General features: G+C 38.2%; 2 protein-coding genes across 2 annotated transcripts in view; one reads left to right on the top strand and one right to left on the bottom strand.

The window, feature by feature from the left end:
• LOC144635184 (fibroblast growth factor receptor 2-like) overlaps positions 1 to 9,135 on the bottom strand; it is a 12,876-nt gene extending 3,741 nt beyond the window's left edge. Inside the window, exons 1-12 of the mRNA XM_078494263.1 lie at positions 9,117 to 9,135; positions 8,555 to 8,629; positions 8,203 to 8,259; positions 7,357 to 7,629; positions 6,184 to 6,453; positions 4,999 to 5,112; positions 4,514 to 4,523; positions 3,835 to 4,016; positions 3,107 to 3,223; positions 1,798 to 1,982; positions 1,155 to 1,274; positions 571 to 647 (exon numbers count right to left, since the gene is read on the bottom strand). Coding sequence (XP_078350389.1) covers positions 571 to 647; positions 1,155 to 1,274; positions 1,798 to 1,982; positions 3,107 to 3,223; positions 3,835 to 4,016; positions 4,514 to 4,523; positions 4,999 to 5,112; positions 6,184 to 6,453; positions 7,357 to 7,629; positions 8,203 to 8,259; positions 8,555 to 8,624 — 1,475 coding nt within the window. The 5' untranslated portion in view covers positions 8,625 to 8,629; positions 9,117 to 9,135. The remainder of the gene's footprint in view (positions 1 to 570; positions 648 to 1,154; positions 1,275 to 1,797; positions 1,983 to 3,106; positions 3,224 to 3,834; positions 4,017 to 4,513; positions 4,524 to 4,998; positions 5,113 to 6,183; positions 6,454 to 7,356; positions 7,630 to 8,202; positions 8,260 to 8,554; positions 8,630 to 9,116) is intronic.
• LOC144635160 (uncharacterized) overlaps positions 1 to 22,500 on the top strand; it is a 335,656-nt gene that overhangs the window by 73,109 nt on the left and 240,047 nt on the right. The window lies entirely within an intron of this gene.

Genomic DNA, 22,500 nt, shown 5'->3' with positions numbered 1-22,500 from the left:
CTGAAAAATATTTAGCTGCACACAAAAATAACGCAGGATCACTGCTCATCAAAAGAAAATAAAAACATCAAAAAAACAAAAGGATAGTAGATAGGTGAAGACTGCGTTCGAGCCTAGTGGCTCATCAGGCCGGAGCTTATCAGGGTTTCCATAGCATGAATTAAATAGGAGTATTTCTACTCCCCCTGGATAAGATGCTAATGTATGCTAGTTCATCGCAGGGCTGGTACCCATTTATACACCCTGTGTTCTTGCCCAAGAAGGCCTTCTTTTAGATTTGTGTTCTTGCCCAAGAACACACCCCAGCCAGGGCTCGAACCCGGACCGCTTGATCCGGAGTCCAGCGCATTAAACATTAGGCCACCGCGCCTCCAACTATAAAACAATCAACAAGTTTTAATTTTACAGTGATGAAATGGGAATCAAACATTTCAGATATGTAACCTAACCTAACAGACAAAAACTGGGGTCTAATCGGTAATCATTGTAGCGTTTGGTTCTCCCCATTTAGCATATGGTGCGAAAAACTACCCCGAAATAACGATTTAAAACAATGACTATTGTACGTACACATCACTTTTAGTCGACAGCATTTCTGGACGTCCAAACAGAATCTCGGGTGCTGTCCATTTAATTGGGATACAGCCCTGTGAAAATAATCAGTAACAAATTAAAGTTGAGAAAAAGATAAAACGTAAGCTCAGGGGTTCTCGGGATTTCAAGTGCCGGGCAAAAATCAAGACCCCCCAAATACCTAGGACTTCCAACAGAAGCCCAAAAAGTCCCTAAGCCAAAAATTAACCCCCAAAAATCAACAGCAAAACACTTTTGTTTATACTTTATTTGCAGAACTACACAGCCAAAGCACTACCACGAAACGTAGATCATTTTAAATACCCCCAAAGATACCTTGTCTAACAAATCAAAAATACTTGCCATATTTTTCTACCCAAAACAAACCCGGAATCGAAACTTTCAAATCCCCAAAAATCCTTCTATCATCCCCGTCACTTGAAATCCCGAGTACCCCACCCTGGGAACATAAGTCAAATGTATCCCGACCACTTGAGTCGATAAAAAGCTGCAAAGGTCACCATCATTCGCAAAATTAATATAATTTGCAATCTTTTTGTGAAGCTTTGAAAGCAATCTACCTTTTTCGCATTTCCGGCGCCATATTTGAAATCTTGATAGGCCAGTCCAAAGTCAGTCACTTTGCAAATGCGGTGATTATCGAGAAGTACGTTTCGAGCAGCCAGGTCACGATGAATTATCTGAAAAAAGAGGCAAGTATTAAGTATGCGTCTGTCCTGTTATTGATGATAAATTGCGTCATAAAAGTGTTGTAGCTTTAAAGTTTTAACCGATAAATTTTTGTTGATTTCCTCATTGAAGACTACTAGCTATAGATTTGTGGTACAATTCTCGTCTCATCAAGAATGCAGTGCTAAATCAGTGCTGAAAAGTTTGACAAAACCGTCGCTGTTTCATCCGTCTGTCCTCTTATTGACAATAAAAATTAGCCAATCAGCGCGCGAGAATTCACTCAGTTATTAAATGTAAACTTTTATTTCTTCCGGTATGATTTGGCAGTGTCATAACGAGTTTACGGTGTGACTGTCGAAAGGGGACTCCCATATGCAAGAGGCTCGGATGCTCGTCGGAAAATTTGAAATAAACCCCCCTAAGGACATCAACCTATTTATTACCTGAAATTCAAATCTTAGAAAATGATATATTCTGGCTTTTTTTCTAATTTTACTGTCTAGCTATCTTTTTTGTGAGATGTTAACTTACCCCCCTGGTTGCAAGGTAAACCATACCAGCGGCAATCTGTTTGGCAAACAGCACCAGGTCATATGGTTCCAGTTCTTGAATCCCTCCCACTCCATGATGATAGTGATCGTGAATTCCTCGGGTACTTCTTAGATAACCCAACAAATCACCACGACCCAAATACTCCATAATCAGAATTGGATGATCTACGACACGAAAAACAAGTTCAAAAACTTGATTGTCATTTTGTCGTGACGGGTAATAATGTATATTAAAAAGTAAAAAAAGGAAAGACAACCTTAAGTAGTGGAGGGGGACAGGGGGGTCTGAACCTCCCGCCTCCCGTGCCTTTTACTCCCGCCTCCCGCCCTTTTCCGTAACCGTACTCTTCTCTTTGTCCCATATCTATTGCGAAATATAACGAAATGTTGCGAAATTTTACTCGTTTTCTCCCGCTTCCCACCCCACTAAATAGACTGTGAATAGTCTTTTAACGTTTGTACCTTGAATTTTTCCTCTCCAGCGTTGCCGCTTGCCAATTTAGCTAATTATAACACCCAAATGAAATGCATTTTCCGTGTTTATACGTCGTGATGGTTATAATAGAAGCCCATTCGAAAGTCAGGATAGATAAAATTCGAGTTTTTTTTATGCTTGTAAGAATCATCGTACAGGATAGTAGATATCGAAACATAACTCACTTTTTTATAATAAATAGAAATAAAATTACAAAGCACTATTTCACACACACAACACCTCCGCGCATCTCTTTTCGATACACTGCTTTTTTCTTTTGGACAGCGCAAAGAACGCGGACTCTGGACGGCTCTGATTGTTTGAGCATGAACAATGCACATTTTCGGTTACCAGCCAAACAGATTTGATCTGATGTTTGCATATCGCGAATGCTCAAATTGGAAATTGCCAGAGTCTGCAATTTGGTCCTGACCAAAGAAGTGGGCTCTCTGGTCGAGAATGTAGCTCGGTCGAAGCAAACACGCATGTGTACAGCCTATCACCCGAACAGCACTAAGAACAGCACAATGTACTGTACAGCAGCCATGCGCAGTTGGTTCGTTGTTTCATTGACTCATCGCGTTGCAAAGCAACATAATTTATTCACCATAAGAAGCGGACAACCCACAACCCACAACCCATTTATCAGCCCTTGGCGTCACACTGCACTTGATAGTGGTAGTGGTAGTGGTAGTGGTAGTGGTAGTGGTAGTGGCAGTGGCAGTGGCAGTGGCAGCGGTAGTGCTGGTGGCTGCAACTATGACAGTGAAAGTGACTGTTACAGTGATAATGATAAAATATAAAAACTGGTTACCTTCAGTCGTAACGCAACCAATGAACTGGACAATGTTCGGATGAGGAGTCCCTCCAAGTAATTTTCCAAGCTCAATCTCTCTCATCAGAGCTTTTCTCCCTTGCTCCCCTGAAATGGCTACAACGTAAAAAAGCACCAAGAAGTAACATAAATAATGGATACCATTTAAAACACACGACTACTATTTCTAGTTGTTACATTACATAGGCGACGAAACAGGGGGGCACCCCCCCTCCAAACAAAAAATTTGGGAGGCTCAGCCTCCCTACATATCAGTGCCGAAAGTATCACTAGCGCAGCATAAAATTGGTTTGTCAAGACATAAATCGTTTAATTAGGATCGTGCTTGGCGGGATAATATGGTGTAGGACTTTCAACGAAACTCCTCTCTCCAATACGCTACTAGTAGAGGTCCACTATCTGTTAAGATCGTATTTGACGTTACCTGTGGCATCAGCGATTTCAGAGCGTACATTTTCTGCCCTATGACGTCTAAAGAACAACCCAAAAAGCACCATGAAGCAGAAACTGCCTAGTTATGCATTGTCACAAATCGATTGCGGACACACCGGACACTGTTAAAGATATTTTTGGAAATATAAGTAGGGGATGCGCCCCCAGGGGGTATGCGCTTGGCTTGAAGTATGATGTCTCCCCACCCCCGTTTCAAAACGCTCCGCCGCCTCTGCATTATTCATTGATTTACTTGCAATTCAAGTGAAACTTACGTGTATAGCATTTTGCAGCAACTGTCCGATTTCCACGTCTACCATCTGGTTGACTCAAAAGTGCTCTCCAAACCGATCCAAATGCTCCTCTGCCAATGGCCTCTCGAAGGTCTATCCGGTCAATTGCAATCTCCCATTTATCTACGATTCCATTCTGCATTGCGACTCCTACGTCAGTAGTACTAAACAATTTGATGTAAGTGCACACCGTTAGTTTTTGTGCTGCCGCTCAAACTGACCCTATCTATATCAGCAGCCAAAAATATACCTCGATGTTAATTTATTATATGGCTTTGTGGCCATTTAATGGATAAAACCACTGCTTAACCCTCAACTTGTAACGCAATATTGTTTTAAATAGTAAATGATACAATGATACAAAACTGCACTTTGTACGAGCAGGCATGCACTTTAGCAGGACTTAAACAAAATAAATGGGAGAATGAATGAACAAACAAACAGAAAATAAATAAATCAATCAATAAATAAATCAATAATAAATAAATAGACAAATAAATAGATGAATGAGTGAATAAATGGACGAACGGATGGACGGACGAACGAACGAACGAACGAACGAACGAACAAACGAATCAACAATGATGAACGATGAACGAATGAAAAAATGAACGAATGAACAATTGAAAGAGTGAACGAAGGAATGAATGAATCGACTGACCTGGTCATGGCTGTACTCCAAGGGAATATAGTGTAAGACACGAAACAAAAACAAACATAATTGGTCAATTGTGCTCTACAATGATGTTTTTTAACAACAACTTGAACCAAATGAGCAAGGAAACGAGAGTTATTAGTCTGACAGTTAGTATCACACAAAGCTATATCAAATATTCAACAATACCAAGCCAATCAAATAAACTTATTTTACGAATCAATTGATTTTTACAACACAATGAATGCACTTGATCATGTTAAAAAGCTCATTTTATTTAAATGGGATTATTAAAACCCTTGCAAAATCCTTGCTTGGGTAAATCAGCCTTTTGAAAAACATGCCGACTAGTTTACGCAGTATGTTGGAGAGGCTGCTTTCTTCTTTGCAATGTCGAAACAAACTTTATGGGTACGTTAATTATCGATTAATCACACCTCGACCCATTTACAGAATTCTCTGGAAAATTGAACGGCGAGGGTTTATTTTACCTGTCATTCGGCGTCTATAAATGTACCAACCAACGGCGAATAGGACAATGACAGCAGACACAGGTCCGAAAATGTAATACCACTGCACAGACTCACTGGAAGAAGTTACTGCAGCTGCAACAAGAACTTAGGATAAATATACAGTTTGCATGTGACGGGTGGGGGGAGGGGGGGTGAGGGGGTGAGGGCGAATCCCTCTTCCCGCCCTTTCTTCTCCTAAATCCCATAGAGTTCCCTCCCTCTTTCCTCCTAGGTTCCTGTCCACCTGTCCCTCGCAATTTCCTGCGAGCCTTGCGAATGGATGGAGGCAGGGAGGGATGGATGAATAACAATTTTTGTCTAGCGCAGGTTTTTCTTGTTTGTGTTGGTAAAACAGCTGTGTCCATTATCCCAGATACTTACCTTCATTCAATCATGCTTATCCATGTAGAGTTAGTTTGCATTTGAGTGAACTAATGAAGCATGGGCCTTCGTGCGGGTCGTTCTACTCTTTAGCTGCTACACCGTGCTGACGAGTCCCAACCAGGTCGAAACAGCTGTTCACGGTTGCATTTTAGACTCATTTTGGCTTTCAGTTTGTGCTCTATCATGCCGCTATCGCTTTAAGTGTTCTACGTAGTATTAGCCTTGCTTATTTCATTTTTATTTGAGTGTCGTAAAACCAAAATCAAGGCAATTACAATAGCCAATCACAAGAAGCACAAACAACGCAACGAACCAATGAGAAACTGATGCAAATGCACGTGACCGGTGCTAAGAGCGGGAAAACGCGTGTCGAAGTCGCGATTGGTTTTTGTCTTGCGTCTAACATTGGTTATGAAGTAGTGGATGTATATCCCATTTTACCAGCCCAAATTTTGCGCAAATCCCATTTCCCAGCCTATTATTTTCCCCAATTCTCAAAATCCCAGTCCCAGTTCTATTGTTTTTCTGTCTTTGATTCCCATTCCCAATGACGCAAATCCCATTTTCCTTATGAAACTTTGCCCAAATTCCCAGTACCCATTTTACCCCTTCAGGCCTCTCTAAGTGGATGACGTCAATTTTTCAAACCAATCATATCACGGTGTATTGAAGCAAAACCAGAGCAATTCCAGATAACTTTCGACACTCAATCAAAAATTGCCCTATATCAAAAGAAAAAGCTATTCATAGCATCAAGAACGCCATTTGTAGTACCCTTACCCTCGACGTTGACGGTCGCAGGAAATGACCTGTAGCCTGCTTTGTTGTGTGCCTCACATGAATATTCACCTCTGTCACTTGTTACAACTTTTGGAATGGAAAGAATACTTATGCCTTCTCTCTTATCGATTTGTGCCCTTGGAATTTCCGAATCACCATCCTTCTTCCACTTTATTTCCAATGTTGCTTTGTTGACTTTGCAAGTCAGCACGAGTTCATCTCCTACCGTTAGAGTAGGACGCTTTGGAATAACATCAGCAGCGGGTAGCTCTGTTAAGAAAATGAAATCTTTTATTTATTAATTTCAATCGAGTAGTCAATGAATTTCTAAAGTTACTGTCGGACCAAAATGTTTCTAGAATGACAATTAATGTTCATCTCTTCCCGCCAGAGGAATAGTCCAAGCCAGAGATAAAGCTTGTGGAAAAATACCCGGATTTTGAAAAATTGAAACTCGGAATATGTATGGTCTCCTAGTTTTTAGATAAAATACTAAAGATGAATCACTAAAGAGATGAACTGTCTTTTGCAAATCTTATTAAGGGGGTCAGTTGCGCAAATAGTTTCAGTTAATGTCTGCATTTTAATAAACGTTGCCTAGCTGGAGGAAACTGGTGGACGCCCTATGCTCCCAAGGGGGTGAAAAGGAACAATGATGATGATGATGATGCCTAGCCCTTCTTAGAGAGGGAATTTAAAAACGCCCTACAGCTAAAGAAAAAAAGTGGAATTCAATGGTGCATAGGCAAAAAAAAAACAGACTTTTTTCCCCTCAGATTGTTTTCAAAATCCACACAATGTAGAGAATCGGCCGAGAAAGCGGCATATCAAAATCAAAGCAAGGTAGAGAGTTAAATTCGTGGAAAGTCAGTTAGATTAAGATATTTTCCACAAGCGTTATCTTTGTAATTTCCCAGTCTCTTTCTCGGCGCTCGCGCTGGATGCATTAGGTCATGGCGTGACTTGGTTGAAAAAGGTGCGCAGTAGGGATACGCATAAATAAATAGCGCAAACCTTCTTTACCTGTCTTATTATATCGTTATAAAACTCGTAAATTGTAATCGCCCGGCTCGGTAATCAATCACGAAGTTAACAACCTGCGACCAGTACCGACTAAGCATTCACCTGCCACCAAGTACTCCGTCATTACTGTTGTCTTGTTCTTGTACTTACCTAAAACTGTCAGAGTTGCTGTGGAAGCTGTTACATTTTTTATGTTTTCTGCTACACACTGGTATTTTCCTCCCATGTCTTTTGTGACATTTGACAACAGTAGCAATGATCCGTTCTTGATACTGTGTTGAATGGCATTTGAGGAGAGGTTGCCATCATTAAATGTCCACCACACTCTCGGCTTTGGTAGACCATTGGCTTTGCAGGTAAAGTTTACGGTGTTGCCTTTAAGGGCAGTTTGGTTTCTTGGAACCTCAAAGATCTGAGGAGAGACTTTTGACCAATTTCACCATTAAAACGTGATTATTACAAATATAAGTGCTAATACAAAGTAAATTAGCTCCTGTAAAAATCAGGTTTGTTGTTCCAGGTAGCCCATTTCTCTTATCTTGAACGTCCCTGGGTTTCCTGTTTATATGGGAACTTAACGCTTTTTAATCTCCTCGTCGCTTAGAAGTATGAAAAGTTAGGGCCAGAACGTGATACAAAAGACAACTTTACAAACACTACGGCTTGGCTGTATGGTAACCAGCTTCACACGCATGCGCTCGGCGTATTCTGCCCCTTGATCATTCTCGTCCTCAGAGTCCACCATTCTTCTGGTCTGCGCCAGGGATCGAGATTTCCGGCCGGCTCCAACACCGGAAGTCCGCGATTCACGGACTCATTGTCGAATCTGACAAATCTGATTGGCTGAAAATACAGAACGAGTACTCTGCGCATGCTCACAAATCGGGACCGGCCAGCGGTCTCGATCCCTGGCGCAGACCAGAAGGATCGTGGACTCTGGGGACGAGAATGCCCCTTGCCTATATAGTTTCCATGTTTACGTAATGAAATACTTACTTGGACAGGGATTGGGTTGGCAAACCCTAGACTCCTGAGTTCGTGAACAGTTGTATTCTGAGAACAAATTTAAATATAAAAACAATCTTAATGAGTAAATGAGACTTTGTTTTAAGACGGAAGTTCCTTTAAATCGTTTGTCTATCTCCGCCCAGGTGTATGAATATGTGCCGGCGAGCTAAATGCTGGCTGGGGAGAGGGGTGAGGGGAAACCCTGCAATGGGCCAGCGAGCGTAATGAATTTTTTGGCGAATTTCATGTTTAAATTTTGAACATTTTGCCATCGAGTTTCTTTTTTATCGGACAAAAATAAAATGAATAGATGTTGTAAAGGAGTGTTGGAGCCACCTACCGATTCGTTCACGTTGCTGGCGTCCCCATGCACAGGTTTTACTGCAGCTACTCCATGACGACCAAGCCATGCAACCTTCAGAGAGCGCCACACACATTATTAGAGAGCAAGCAGTCTTCCTTTTGCCCTAAATCTGGATTTTAGAGCAGAAGAGAGACTACCCGCAGTCTACATTATCTTTTTTGTAACATTGTACCATCGATCACTCTCCTGAGAGACCATAGATAAAAGAAAGCGCTTGAATGATAATAAATCAACCAGCTGTCGATGAGTTTTAATTTCATCGCCAACGGAAGGGTGTGGGATAGAGCTGTTTTAGCCTACATAAACTACATAGCCGTGCCTGGATACGGAGGCACACACATGGCTGCTAAGGTGCCTCTAGGACAGATAAGCATTGTTTAACTATTTGTCGACATTTGAAATTGTTGTCTATAAATTTAATATTAAACATTTTTTGTTTTATTTTTGTTTTAACTTTTTTTCATTATAAAAGTAAAGAATATCAGAAGAGGTTATTCACAAAAAGTACAAAAAATGACAGTGCTACTTGACTACTTACAATCTGGTTGTTCAAGGAGGATGCCACATGGAGAAAAAAAAAAGAAAAAATCATCATTTGGCTCTTTTTATTTAAAAAGGATAGAAATATTGAGTTTGCGGTTATGAACAGAATGATAATTTGTATTGAGTTCTTAACACTAACTATATCAGTACTTACCCACTGGTCCATTAAAATGTCATACAAAAGAAAAACAGACAAATATGGGATTAGATAAACACTTTGCAAACTTGTAAAATTACAAGTTTAAAATGCTCTGAATATATGTCTAAATATTATTACATCCTTCATAATTGACATGGCTTGGATACAAATAACATGACGTGAATACAGTTTACGTGCAAGAAATACCCAAGCGGCCTTTTCTGTTAAGCCATTTGCGGCTTCCGAGTTTCCTTTTGCCTCTATTTCAAGGTGACGCCCAACTTCGTAAAAATGGAGATGCATTGATTTGTGTGACAATGGAAATGCAACACTTATTTTAATAGAGCTTTTCTTAAATAGGAGATAGTCTACTACATGTAGTTCTGTCGAAGCACCCTATTAAATCTTACAAACTGGACAGTGAAATATTTCTCTTATACCATTACAATCTAATTTTGCTTGACAATGACAAATGAAATATACTAACAAACTTGCTGGGTGTTTAGATAACAGATAAAATGCTAATTACCTTCATTCCGATCTGGAAACATGAAAAAGAGAGGTAATGCAAAGGTAAGAACCAAAGACATTTCCGAATTTGGATTACTTGATGTGCTCTAGTTTTTCTAAATAATCTTTAAAGAAATATCTTGCCGTTGTTATTATAATAACTAAATGTTGTTCCTCGTTTGATTTCGGTCTACGAACTCTATTCAGCACATTAGAAATAAGATGAAAACTGGATCGAGTCTGATGTCATCTCCCAGTCACAAAACAAAAGATAAGAAGTCATATTGCCCCAGTAACGGTCCGACAAGCGACTGCGGATCGATCAGTCCGGGTAAATGCCCTGGCCGGGATCACTGTGTTGTGTTTCTGGGACACTTACTCTCAAAGTGCCTCTCTCCACCCAAAAGTATAAAAAGGTATCGGGGAATTTGATGTTGACGGGTAACCCTGAAATAGACTAGCATCCCATCTACGGTGTGAAGAAATACTCCTAGTCGCTTCATGCCAATGAAACCTGGAAAAGCTCCGTAAGGCTCGAACGCAGACTTGACCTACCGTTACCTATACATTAAATTCATGTACAAATGTGAAGTTCGTGATGAGATACTTACCGGCTGTGTCATTCAGAGAATTCAGAGCGCATGAAAATAGAATAAAAGTAGTGTTAATGAAATGAAGATAAGTGAATGGGTAATGTGTTATGGGTTCTAGTTGCGTCGAAAGCTGTGTTTTTAACGTGATGAGGGAATATTACAAAAACATTGCAGAAATAGATCAATAAATTTAAGCCTTTATAAAGATTTAAGAGTTTACCACAGTCACAGTTAAATGGCATTGACTCACAAAAGAAGCCGTGATAGCCCGGGGTGAGGGGGGACTCCCATATAAAGAAGACGGGGATTCCCTTAGAAAATATCTAACCAGTGAAGGAGGCCAATCTGGCCTGGCTCTATTGGGGTAGAACATGCAAGAAATGCAAGAAATACAGTGTATCAACTTATTATGAAATAACTTTATAGCAGAAAAAGAACAAAAAAACTTTCTTACCGGCTAATTGTTCAGCAAAGGGAAAAAAAATTGAAAATGTTAGTTAGTTTAAATAGTGATGTAAAGCGTAGCTTGCAACATAATTAAAATAAGTTATTTTTCAGGAGGTCTTAATTTGTATTACAACAAACAATTAGCCAATACATGAAAAAAAACGCCTTTTCTCCTGGAGATTTTAACTGCCAACAGTTTCAACTAGCTACATCACACGGTGACCTCCTCCTCCTTAGTGAATAGCTCAAAAAGCAAAATTAATATTCACTGTAAGAAAAACATTATATTTACAAAACATCAAAGTCTTCAGTAAAAAAACAGAATCAACTTACGCGCTGATTTTCCACGTGGCAAAATCCCAGACAAGTTAAAGAAAAAGATAACTTTAAATTAGTAAATTGGCAACGCCAGTCACTGAATTATTTAATATACTAACATGAATAACTACTGTAACTCTCAATTAATTCATAGAAATGTTTTTGAGCTAGAATAAGAAAGCTATCTTCAATATTCAGCAGCAAGCTCTCCCCCCCCCCAAAAAAAAGGACCCCCACCCAAAACTTAGATGAAACAATCTTTCTAATGAGAAGCCATCCAGAATATGGCCCCATTGGCTTTTACTTCATTCCCCTAATGGGCCTTATTATCAGTTAATATATTAATACAGGCAGTGTAGTAAAAACAACAACAGCAACACTCTAAATGAAAGCATACTTACTATCTGTTTTTCCAAGCAATGTAGAGAAGAAGAAAAGAAAAAAGTATCAGTAAACGATGATATAAAATATATAAAATTTATTACTATTTTATGTTTCATTTATATTTGCATTATTTATATTTCAAAAGGACAGTTGATCAAAAAAGGAAAATATATGAAAACGATACTTACGATCTTGATTGTCCAGTACGCGTACAAACAAAAAAAAACAACAACAATGAAAACATGTATAACATAAGATAATTTGACTATGTCTAAATTTTTAAACATCTTATATTTAAGTTTGTTTAAACTGTCATTCTTGCCAACACATACTGTACGCTTTATGTTATGCAGGTATCAGTATTTTCTATAAGCACACTGGGAATCTGGCTCCCAATCTGTGGCTTCATAACTCAGTCAGAAGAACATCGCGCCGGTATTCGCGGAGGTCACGGGTTTGAATTCCGATGAAACCCCGAGTTTTTTCAGGCACTTTTTCCCCAATTGCTTTAAAAATTGCTTTAAAAATTGGTGAGCTCACGTCGACGATAGTGCCATTGCTTGTTTCTCACCCCCGTGCAAATAATTTAACTTATTCAGTTTTTTCTATGTCGATAGCTAAGAGCTTAAGCTTGTTGTAAAACAAGGAAAAAAATGTAATATATGTACGGGTCACAGTTAAATTCTAAAAAGATCAGATTTTCTCTTGATAAATAAACACCTTGATATGAAAGTGATTTTGTTGGCTATGCAGCAACTAAGAAGTTCAAAAACACAGTACTTACCCACTCCTGATTGGTCCAAAAAAGATACGTTATAAAAAGAAATGGTAATAAAAAGTAAGGTTAACATTAAAAAAAGGAAAGGTACCTATGAAGATTCATTTGCAGTTTTTAAAATTATTTATTTCGAAAATTGTTTTGAAGATACTTCTGGTAAGACGTTTGTACATAGAAGTCCTCATCTTCTATTGCAAAAGGACCCAGCAGATTGATAGGCGTACGGGCACCATCGGACCTGGGGGGGCGGAGACCTTATTGCCCGAAAAAAAAAATGGCATGGGTTGAAAGCCAAATAAAGAGGAATTTGAAATGGACAACAAAACGTGCGTTGAAATAGTTGTGTACAAATTTTGCCTGCTTGCTTAAAGAAAACGATAGTTCTTAAATTAATCTCGTGGCGTTGCCCGAAGGTGTCAATGCACTGAATCTTTTTTCTTTGGAGATATTTTTTTTATTCACTTCCGTTCAGCAAAAATAAAAGTATTTTTGGAGGCAATTTACATTTTTTTCCCCCACTTGAAAGCTATATGCAAGCGTGTGGAACATTCACGGGTTGAAAAGTTTTGAGCTAGCCCTGAGAACTTATCATTTGAGTCAAGATCATTAGCTTCATTACATTTGTAACCGTATCGCAGCTTTGTTTGTTTCAAGATCTTAAACTGGGTCCACTGCGCGCAAACGTTCAAGCTATAGAAAAGCTGATTGCTACTGAATCAAACTGAGGGGTCACGAAGAATTTGCGAGAAAAATCGAATATCATCATAGCAATTTGCGAGAGGAAACGAAAGCAGATAAATTAGAAATTTGGACTTTTGACCCACAAAGTTCGATATATTTTCAATACTTTTTCTGATGACATAATTCGTTTTAATTGTAATGTTGAGATTTTTCCGCTTATCTTCTATTTTTTCTCTGGCTTGTTGCCCGAATTCTTAGCATTTTGCCCGAAAAATTTTGGCACTGGGGGGGCTGCCGCCCCCTCCCCCCCCACCCGCCCCCCCGCCTCGTACGCCTATGAGCAGATTCGTAAAAAGGTTTTTAAAAGAGTTCCACGCATTTCATCTGCAATACAAACCTTTGTCATTCTGAAGCCAAGCTTATTTGTCAATACATTTTTTCAAGCTTAACTGTCGATAAACTGTGTATCAAAAGAAGGATTTACAAGATATAAGAAATCTGTTTACTCACCCTCTGATTTTTCCGCAAGGGAGATTGGAAACAAAGAAGACAAACGCATTTAGAAACAAAGAAAAGAAAAATGTTTTAGTATATTCTTATCTTGTGTGTCAATTGATGTCAATCGAAAATTGTTAGTTAATTGATATCAATTTTTATTGGTCAAGTGATATCGATTTTTATTGGCCAATTGATGACCAACCGATCGTCACAAGTAAAAATTCTCTTAATTGATCGCTACTGCCAATGGCGGCACTCGAGAAAAATCGATCATGTTAAAAGTCACAAATTTTTCAATTTCCAACATCAATCGATTAATTGGCATCGATTGTTATCGATTGATATCGATATTATCGATGGGTCAGGCTGGGGTAAATAGACTCAGTTAAAGGATCTTTAAAGATCTCTTTTTCTTAAGGGTATCAAAAGATAAAAAGGCTATCATGACGTAAACTAAAGACTTGGAAGATAAGAAGTAAATTGTTTACTTACGCTCTGATTTGTCCGGCGAGGAAGGCAAAAACAAAAAAGAAAAACAATTGTTAGTGGTTCTAATTTAATTTTAGTTAGTAAGAGTCATCTATTTAATACAGAAAAAGAGTTTGCTCAGTCTGTTTGTTCGAGTTTGTGTTAAGGTATAGTGTTATTTGAGTATCGTTCCAGTTCGAACAACATGTTAGATTGCGAGGATACTCTATTCAAGTTGCTCTACACTTCACGGGGACGAAACCGAAAATTAAGCGAGCGAGTGAGCTAAATCACAAGCTACGTTGTAGCCGCGAGTACTCTCGGCTTCGCCGCTCGTTTATCGCGCTAGCTCTCCGGCTGTGGTAATAAGTAACCCGGAATCTCCTCTATAAAATGTATCATCAACCAAAGATCGCACTGATGACAAGAGATTTGCTTACTTACCATCTGATTTGTCCAGCACGGCAAACATAGAAGCAAAGAAGAAAATTAGTGTTTTTGTATCTTATTATTTTTATGAAAGGTTATCATCATCATCGTCATCATCATCATCATCATTATTATTGAAATTTTATACTGACTTGTTTTCTGTTGTCTGTTATATATTGTCTACTGTCTATTATGCAATTATCTGGCTGTCCACATTTCTTCTTTAAGAAAGTGAGATAACTTAAAGAAATGTGTAGCGTGGATTTTTACACGAGAAAAGTTCTCCCCCTGCCCCCTGCTGAGCCAACTTTGCAACGTTGCAATTTATAAACTCTGGGGAAATGTATGAAAACCTCTCTCGCCTGAGGTAGTGGGTATTACGGGTGAACCCCCTACCAAGGAAAAATTTTCTCCTTATAAACAGGCCTTACTAGAGCTAACGCTCAGTAGGAAAATACAACAAAACTTTTTGTCATGTTTTAGTCATTACAGTGGAGTAAATTGTCCGATTAGTTGCCAGTTTATAGAGTTTCACTAAGAAGGTTATCATCTTTCGAAGCATGATTTCGAAAACTTAGAAGTGATTGCAATGTGTGGCTATGAACCTTAACATAAGTAAGATTTTTATTAAAAATGCAAAGTAAATTGTTTACTTACTAGCTGATTTGTCCAAAACAGAAAGGCAAACAGAGACAAGAAAGAGAAACCTTTGTTAGTCTTTGGTGCCTTTTGTATCTTAGTAATATGTTTCAAATATTTAACTTTGATCATGATTTCGTTCTGTTTGACAGAACGAAAAGATTTGGAAGGTAAGAATTAATTTTTTTTACTTACTTTTTGTTTATAGATGAGGGTCAGTGTCCCTCATCTATTTAGTGGGTAGAAAGGTGTTTCGCTATTGTATGCCCAACTTTAACACTATTACAGGACGGGGTATCTAAACCTCCTTCATGGTTATGATTGTTTTAACCTGATGAATTATTAATGAGTTGTAGAAGTAGTTCTTAACAAACCCAAGAAGCAAGAGCTTCACTAGAGTTTTAGCCTATTAATTTAGTGAAGATCTTGTCCGGCCTAATTTTTTATTTTTTTATTTTTTCTTCTAATCGCCTCTTTCAGAAACCCCATTGATCTTCAGTTATTGTTAATCTCATACGTTGTTTTAATGACGAATAACAGTTTCATAAGTTGAACAGTAAAATATTTACTTACAGCCTGATGTGCCTACAAGAAGTTGACAAAAGAAAAAAAAAAGAAACGTGAGTATATATTCCGAATTCCACCTCAAGCATACTATATCGACAAAAATTGACCGTGTGCGCTTTTCGAGAGCCTTCTATCGATTGTTAGTATAAATCTACTAGCGTTCTATCACGAATGCTGTTCTCTGATTGGCTACGCTACTCACTATCTATTCTGTTGTAGAAAGTGAGTAGCGAAACAGCGTGCGGTTGTCAACAGAATGGCCACCGCTTTTTCGCTTTTTAAATTGTCCTTGAAGAGGGACTTGGATAATTTACTATTCGAAGCGATTTCGGAGAAGATTAAGACTGTAACGAAATATGTATTGACGATTTTACGCGGTAAGAAAATAATTTATTATTCATTTACGCTTTTAAAAGCGGGCGATTTTATAATTTTATAATCGTTCACGTTTTCTGCATTTAAAACAACTTGACTTCCAAAGGGCCTTTGTAAGTCAGTATACCTTTCAGTTGTCATTTACAATAGAAATCCTGGCTTTCCCTTTCATTTCGAGCAAATGACGGTTTAAATAAATCGTGAATGAACTGCAAAGTCGCAAACAGAAGCTAAATAATGCAATGTTGTTTCTTCAACTTTTTAGAACTTTCTAATCGTTAACGTTTTTGACTTTTACAAAAACATGACTTTCAAGAGCCCTTGTACGTCAGAATATCTTTCAATCGTCATTTTACAATAATAAACTTGGCCTTTCCTTCAGTTTCGAGTAAATAACGGTTTCAGTAAATCGTGAATGAAATGCAAACGCGCACACAGACGCCAATGCAATGTGGTGCAGCAGGCGGTGTTGGACACGACTCGCAAAGCATGCCGGAAGAAATTTTCAATTGCACTTATTATCGTCTGATCGCCGATCTGTAAACATCTCTTCGCGGTGCGAAGATATTCCAATGCTGAAAGAAATAACGGAGGAAATCCATATCAAATCTTTCGCGAGCCTAGTAGCACCTATAGATGATCATAGATGTGTATTGCTGGATTTATAAAGGCGACATTTTACGGCGGAACAACCCATATTTCGATTCGAAACATCGCGGTTCGTCGACTATTGGAAATAGTATTCGATTGTGGCACGTTTGTGATCGAAGTAAACGGGCTAAAATTGAACTTATCTTTGGCGCTTTGTTTTTCAGAAATGTCGAGTTATGTATGAAAAACGTCGATGTACTGCTGGCCAACGCAGTTCGCCCTATCGTGCTTTTTGATGGATTTTCGCTGGGTTGTTTTACTCGGAGGGCCCAACGGCCGTTTGTTTTGATATATACGTCGAGTATCGGCCAAACAAAATGATGATATAAACACTTAATATTCGTTTTCTTGAATAGATAGTTGGAACGCATGCATATTTCTCGTTCTTCGAGCGTGTTGAGCGAAGGATAAGTGGAACACATGCATATTTATCGTTCTTAAAGCGTGCTGCGCGAAGGATAAGTGGAGTACATGCATATATTTTTCATTGTTAAAGCATGTTGCGCAAAGAATATGTAGAATACATGTATATTTCTCGTTCTTAAAGCGGGTGCGCGAAGTAATAGTGGAATATACATGTAAATTTCTTGCGCGAAGGATAAGTGTAATACATGTGTATTTCTCGTTCATAAACCATGTTGAGCGAAGGATAATTTTTCGTCGACTGCGAGACTGCGGGAGCATTATAGTTTAACTGCCTGTGGCTGGGCAATCGCTCCGACATGCCGAATATCGGCCAAACAAAAGGATGATATAAACACTACAAAAACAAAAATGGCAAGTGAACATTAAAATATAAATACAACCAACGGGAGTACCAATTTAAGCCCTTGTCCTGTTAGAACATCGACAGAAATCACACCATCAACTCCCGCGAAATGGAAGAGAACTGAGTGACATATCAAGGAAAAGCCCCAACTTCAAGTCCAAATTTGACCGTTAAAACGGCGGGGCCCGCCCGGGCCCACCTTACTTTTCTTAAAGTTCAACTATCGAACTTAAGTTCTGTGCAAAAATAATCTACAGTACTGATCCTTGTTTGTCGAGAAATGAGCAAATGTTCATCGACGTCGAACGCTTGCGCCAAACAACCCTTTACCATAAAGCATGATTTCAATCGACTAGTTTTGAGAGAAAAATCGCTTCCCTTAATTCAGAACTTGACAGATGACTGGCCTAAGTATTATTCTTCCAGCTCCAATAAAACAGTCCGTAAAAACCGTTAAAGTTTCGCTGGAATCACACGAAGAAGATGAGACATTCTTAAAATCCCGCGACAAAATTGTCCGCCATTGCTTCCACCAAGGTGACAAACGATTGGTCGAAAAATGTCACGTGAACCGTGTTTAAATCATTATTCAATAAAAACGAGGGTCTGTCTTGTTGTAAAGTTTTGAACGTCTGGTAGATTTATACTAAAAAAAATAGATTATTCGCTCTCGATTTCTATGTGTGATAGTTGATTCGGGCTTCGCTGAGTTCGCTCTCATCAACTATCACACGATAGAAATCTCGAGCTCATAATCTAATTGTTAATTAGCATAACCCAATGACCGACTATAAGGCAAACTCGCAATTTGATCGATTGGCTAAGAAAGCGCGGTCAAAATTTCAATAGACTTCCCTAGGAGAGAGCGAAAGTAAAATTGTAGAAATCACAAACCAAAATTATAAACAAACCACTTTCACTGAAATTTTAAAATAGATCGGTCTATGGGTTATACTCAAACATTTTAGACAGTTCGCTCTCGGTCTCTATCAGCTTTTGATAGTTGGCTCGTTGCTTTACCCCTCGCCAACCATCAGCCGATAGGAACCTTGAGCTTGCTTTCTAATTATTAAATAGAGGTGCCTGAGTAGCCAAATGAATCAGATTACAAGTTCGCCAATAGTCGGTCACTGAATTAAGCTCCTTTAGTATGTTCGAAGTATTACCTAGCCACTGAACCAAAAGTACTTACGTTCTACATAGTCCAGCAAGGAGTTCACAGAGAGCAGACATAAAAGAAAACAGTGTATTAGTAAAATGGAGGGAAAATAATGGTCCTGATTTTCCTGCTCCCATTCTTGGAGACGAAGACTTTTTCGGGACTTTTTGACTAAATAAAATTGTTACTGATATAAAGAGCTTAGACAACAGGACTTACTGGCAGCTATCGCGATAGAGAGTTCAGAAGTTGTATTGGAATGCGTGAGAAAAATTGCATCGAAAATCACCTGGATAAACGAGCCTTTTAGCACAACAGCCCCAACTTATCGAATTTCAGACTGAAGCAAGATGTTATTATATGTTTTTTATACTATATTTTGCTACATTTAGAGAGGAAGCCACATCAGCTTTAGCTGCTTTCATACGGGTCCTATATCCAGGTCGAATATGTGTGTTCGAGCTGGGCTTGGCTCGAACCGAGTTTGACCATGGAATCCATTAGAACATTGCGCCTCCAAGTAGTGGTGCATCTACGAAAGTTGTAATAACTAATTTTCGAAAAATTAAATAGAGCTACTTACTCCCTGAATTATCCGGTGAAGGAGCAGGCAAGAAAAAAGGAAAAAGAAAGAGAAAGAGTTAGTACGATTTAGGGGGAAGGTGGAGGAGGGAGGGAGGAGGAGAATTGATTGTGGAATAGATTTCATGTTGCAAATGACAAAAAAATATATAGTACTGATATTATAGACACAATCATTATTACAGGTTAGAAATATCGCTTATTGTGCATGTCGTAAGGTCGATTTTCAAAAAACAAACAAAAAACAAGAATACAAACGAACAAATTAAACAAAAAAAGAAATCAACTGGTTACTTACAGCCTGGATGGTTGATTAAAATATCCACAGATAGAAAAGAAAATGTAATAGAGGTAAATTAGTTGAATTATATTAACAGAAACAGCAACAATAAACAAAGCGAGAAAACAATACTTAAAATGAAACTACCCTTATAGCAGTAGCGTTTTCTATGAACTTCATTAGCATGTTTGTGTATTTCGCTCGAAAGCATAAATTAAAAATTTCCCTTTAGGAGGACTAACAGAGAAAAATACTGGAGGCAGAAGTGACAATTTCCAATCGCTAACTTCTTTTTGCACTATAGCATGAGTGCATCACTTGAAGGCACGCTCGTCTTTAAGTTTAATTTATTAATTAACGTCAGTCAGTCAGTCAGTCAGTCAGTCAGTCAGTCAGTTAGTCAGTCAGTCAGTCAGTCAGTCAGTCAGCCAGCCAGCCAACCGATCAGCACTAGGCAGTCTGTCAGTCAGTCAGTCAGTCAGTCAGTCAGTCAGTCAGTCAGTCAGTCAGTCAGTCAGTCAGTCAGTCAGTCAGTCAGTCGGTCGGTCATTTATTTATTAAATTAGTTAGTTCATTTACTTTTCCATGTTATTTATTGATTTGCTTATTTGTTTATTGTACCCGTCGTCGCAATCAGTTTAAAAGTTAAAAAATAGTTTAAAATACTCACAAGCTAATTCACAGGAAAGTCATCCAAGGAAAATGAAAAATAATAAAAGACAATGTTAATTTACAATATTTCAATGAATATAAGTAAAGTCGCAATGCCTCAAGTTTCTAAGATTTTATTCCACATTAATATACTTTACAAAGGAAAAATAATGAAAAAATCACTTCCGGCCTGTTTGTTAACGCAAAAGAGAGGAGAGTAACACTTAAGAAAGTAACAATCCAATAACCCAAAAGCGTCCACTTGGTAATTACATGTAAAAACTGGTTTTAGGCCATGTGCACTAATAAATTGTTTGGCCTACCATCAACGCTAAAACCGAACGCTGTTTCTAGTCACCGAAAATGAACTTTTCGAAAACGCTTTCCATGGTGGAGAAATTTGAAAACGCTGGCTAGATAGTAACGTGTGGACGGGCGAAAAATGCAAACGCTAGTCCGTTTTCCAATTTATTCTGATTAGTGCATGTGGACGGTAAAAAGATACGAAAATGATAGTCTAGACGAAAAATACTTTATCCGTTGTTGGTGCGTAATCGCTATTTTCACATTTATTTGGATTAGTGTGGACGGGGTCTTAAAAGAAGCGATACAAATATTCGAATACGGTTTACTGTAATTGCTGAAGGTATGTCCAGATGTGTTCTATTTTGTGGAAAGGATGCCTACGATGACCGGTTAACCAAAGGTGAGAAGCATTAGCATGTCTTAAGTAATTTTTTATACTATAATTTATTAGTTGTTATATCGTAGTTAGGTCAGTGAAGTTTAATTTGCATAAGTTTAATACAATTTTATCTCGTTTTCATGTACATAAATTTTTAGATATTTTTTAATCTTTTACATCTGTAAATTTACTTAGGATCGGGCAGGCGAAGAGCCACTCTGTGGATATACTGCCCGATGTGCCATTATTATTATTATTATTATTATTATTATTATTATTATTATTATTATTATTATTATTATTATTATTAATTAATTCAGGACATCCACCCATTCTTCCTCGATTACTTAAAGGCTGGTTGAAAACCGGCCAGCTTTTAAAACATTTACGCCATGAAGCAACAGTATCTATAAGCTTTTTTTTTTTTTCACGTGATTTATTTTAGATACAATACATAAATAGCGAGCTACTCACAGTCTGGTTTTATTTAAGTCGCCAACATGAGGAAATAGAAAGAAAATCACCAAATTAGAAAACTAACAACAAAAACTAAATGCTAGATACAAGTTTTACGCTGTTAAAATGTGGCGTCAATTTAATTAGCTAATTGGCAAAGGTATTAACAGAACTAACCCTTATCTCGCTAGACCCGGAGGGAGGGTGAGGGGGGGGGGGGGGGGAGAGGGAGGGATGGAGAAAGGAAGGAAGGAATGAACTAATCGACGGATATAGATGGATAGATGGATGAATGAACGTCACATTCTCGCCGCTTGTCCCGCTTAGTCGGCTTAGCCTGGGGCACGAGGAGCAATTTACTCTGAAGACACATGATTTCATCAGCTAGATTTTTAGCAAAGCGAATTTGAATCTGCATCGCACACGAGGAACAATAAAAATCTACTTACCAGCTGGTTTGTATGTTTTGTTGTCGTTGATTGATAAAAAAGAGAAAGAAAAAAACCTTCATTAAGCTATTATTACATAAACCAATAAAAAAAGTTATGTAATTATAATCAACTTTAATTTCTAAATAGTCGGCCCCAAATGCTGGCCACAATGCAGCGCATGCTCCGAGAGCCTACTACTGATCGATTTTGTACGATCGATTGTAATTGCCTGTGAGGCCAATCAGATTGCGAGTTTCCTCTTGGTTATTGGGTTAATACATATCGCTGGTATTAAGGACAGTTCGCACGCGCGTAACTCTTGAAAGGGAAAAGTATTCTTAATTATTCGCTTAAAATGTACAAAATTGTAACTTTTTGACAGTAATCCGACCTTTCGATCGAGTGTCTACTAAAATATTTGAACTATCGTTCTTGCTTTTTATGAGTGATAGTCAACTCGGCTATGACTCATGAACTAATTGATAAATAAAAATGTACTTACCGCCTATTTTTCCGGAACAAAAGCCATATACAACATGAAAAAAGAAAAAAAAAAAGGAAAAAGAAATAAAACGAAAAACAAAAAAACAAACAAATAAAAATAAAAGCAAAACGACAGAGAGGAGAAAACAAGATCAGCAAGATAAAAGAAAACAAAAGTTCCCAATGTTTTAGTTCTAAAGGGGTAGTGTTATGGTTAATCATCGAAAGCTCTCTACTTCTAATTTCCATATTGTATTGCCAAATGCCACTAAATATAAGAATAAATTGGATATGGAAATTAATTCTACAGCAGAGCAAAACAGAACAAGTATTTTGGCAAAAGAAGTACAAGATTATATGGTTGGAAGTGGATAGCAGTTTATCATGTTTGACTTTTTGACATAAG

The sequence above is a fragment of the Oculina patagonica genome, chromosome 13 (assembly GCF_052425735.1).
Source record: "Oculina patagonica isolate OP01 chromosome 13, crgOcupat, whole genome shotgun sequence".
Lineage (NCBI taxonomy): Eukaryota > Metazoa > Cnidaria > Anthozoa > Scleractinia > Oculinidae > Oculina > Oculina patagonica.
The sequence above is the reverse complement of the archived record's forward strand: the minus strand, read 5'-3'. Positions and strand labels throughout refer to the sequence as shown.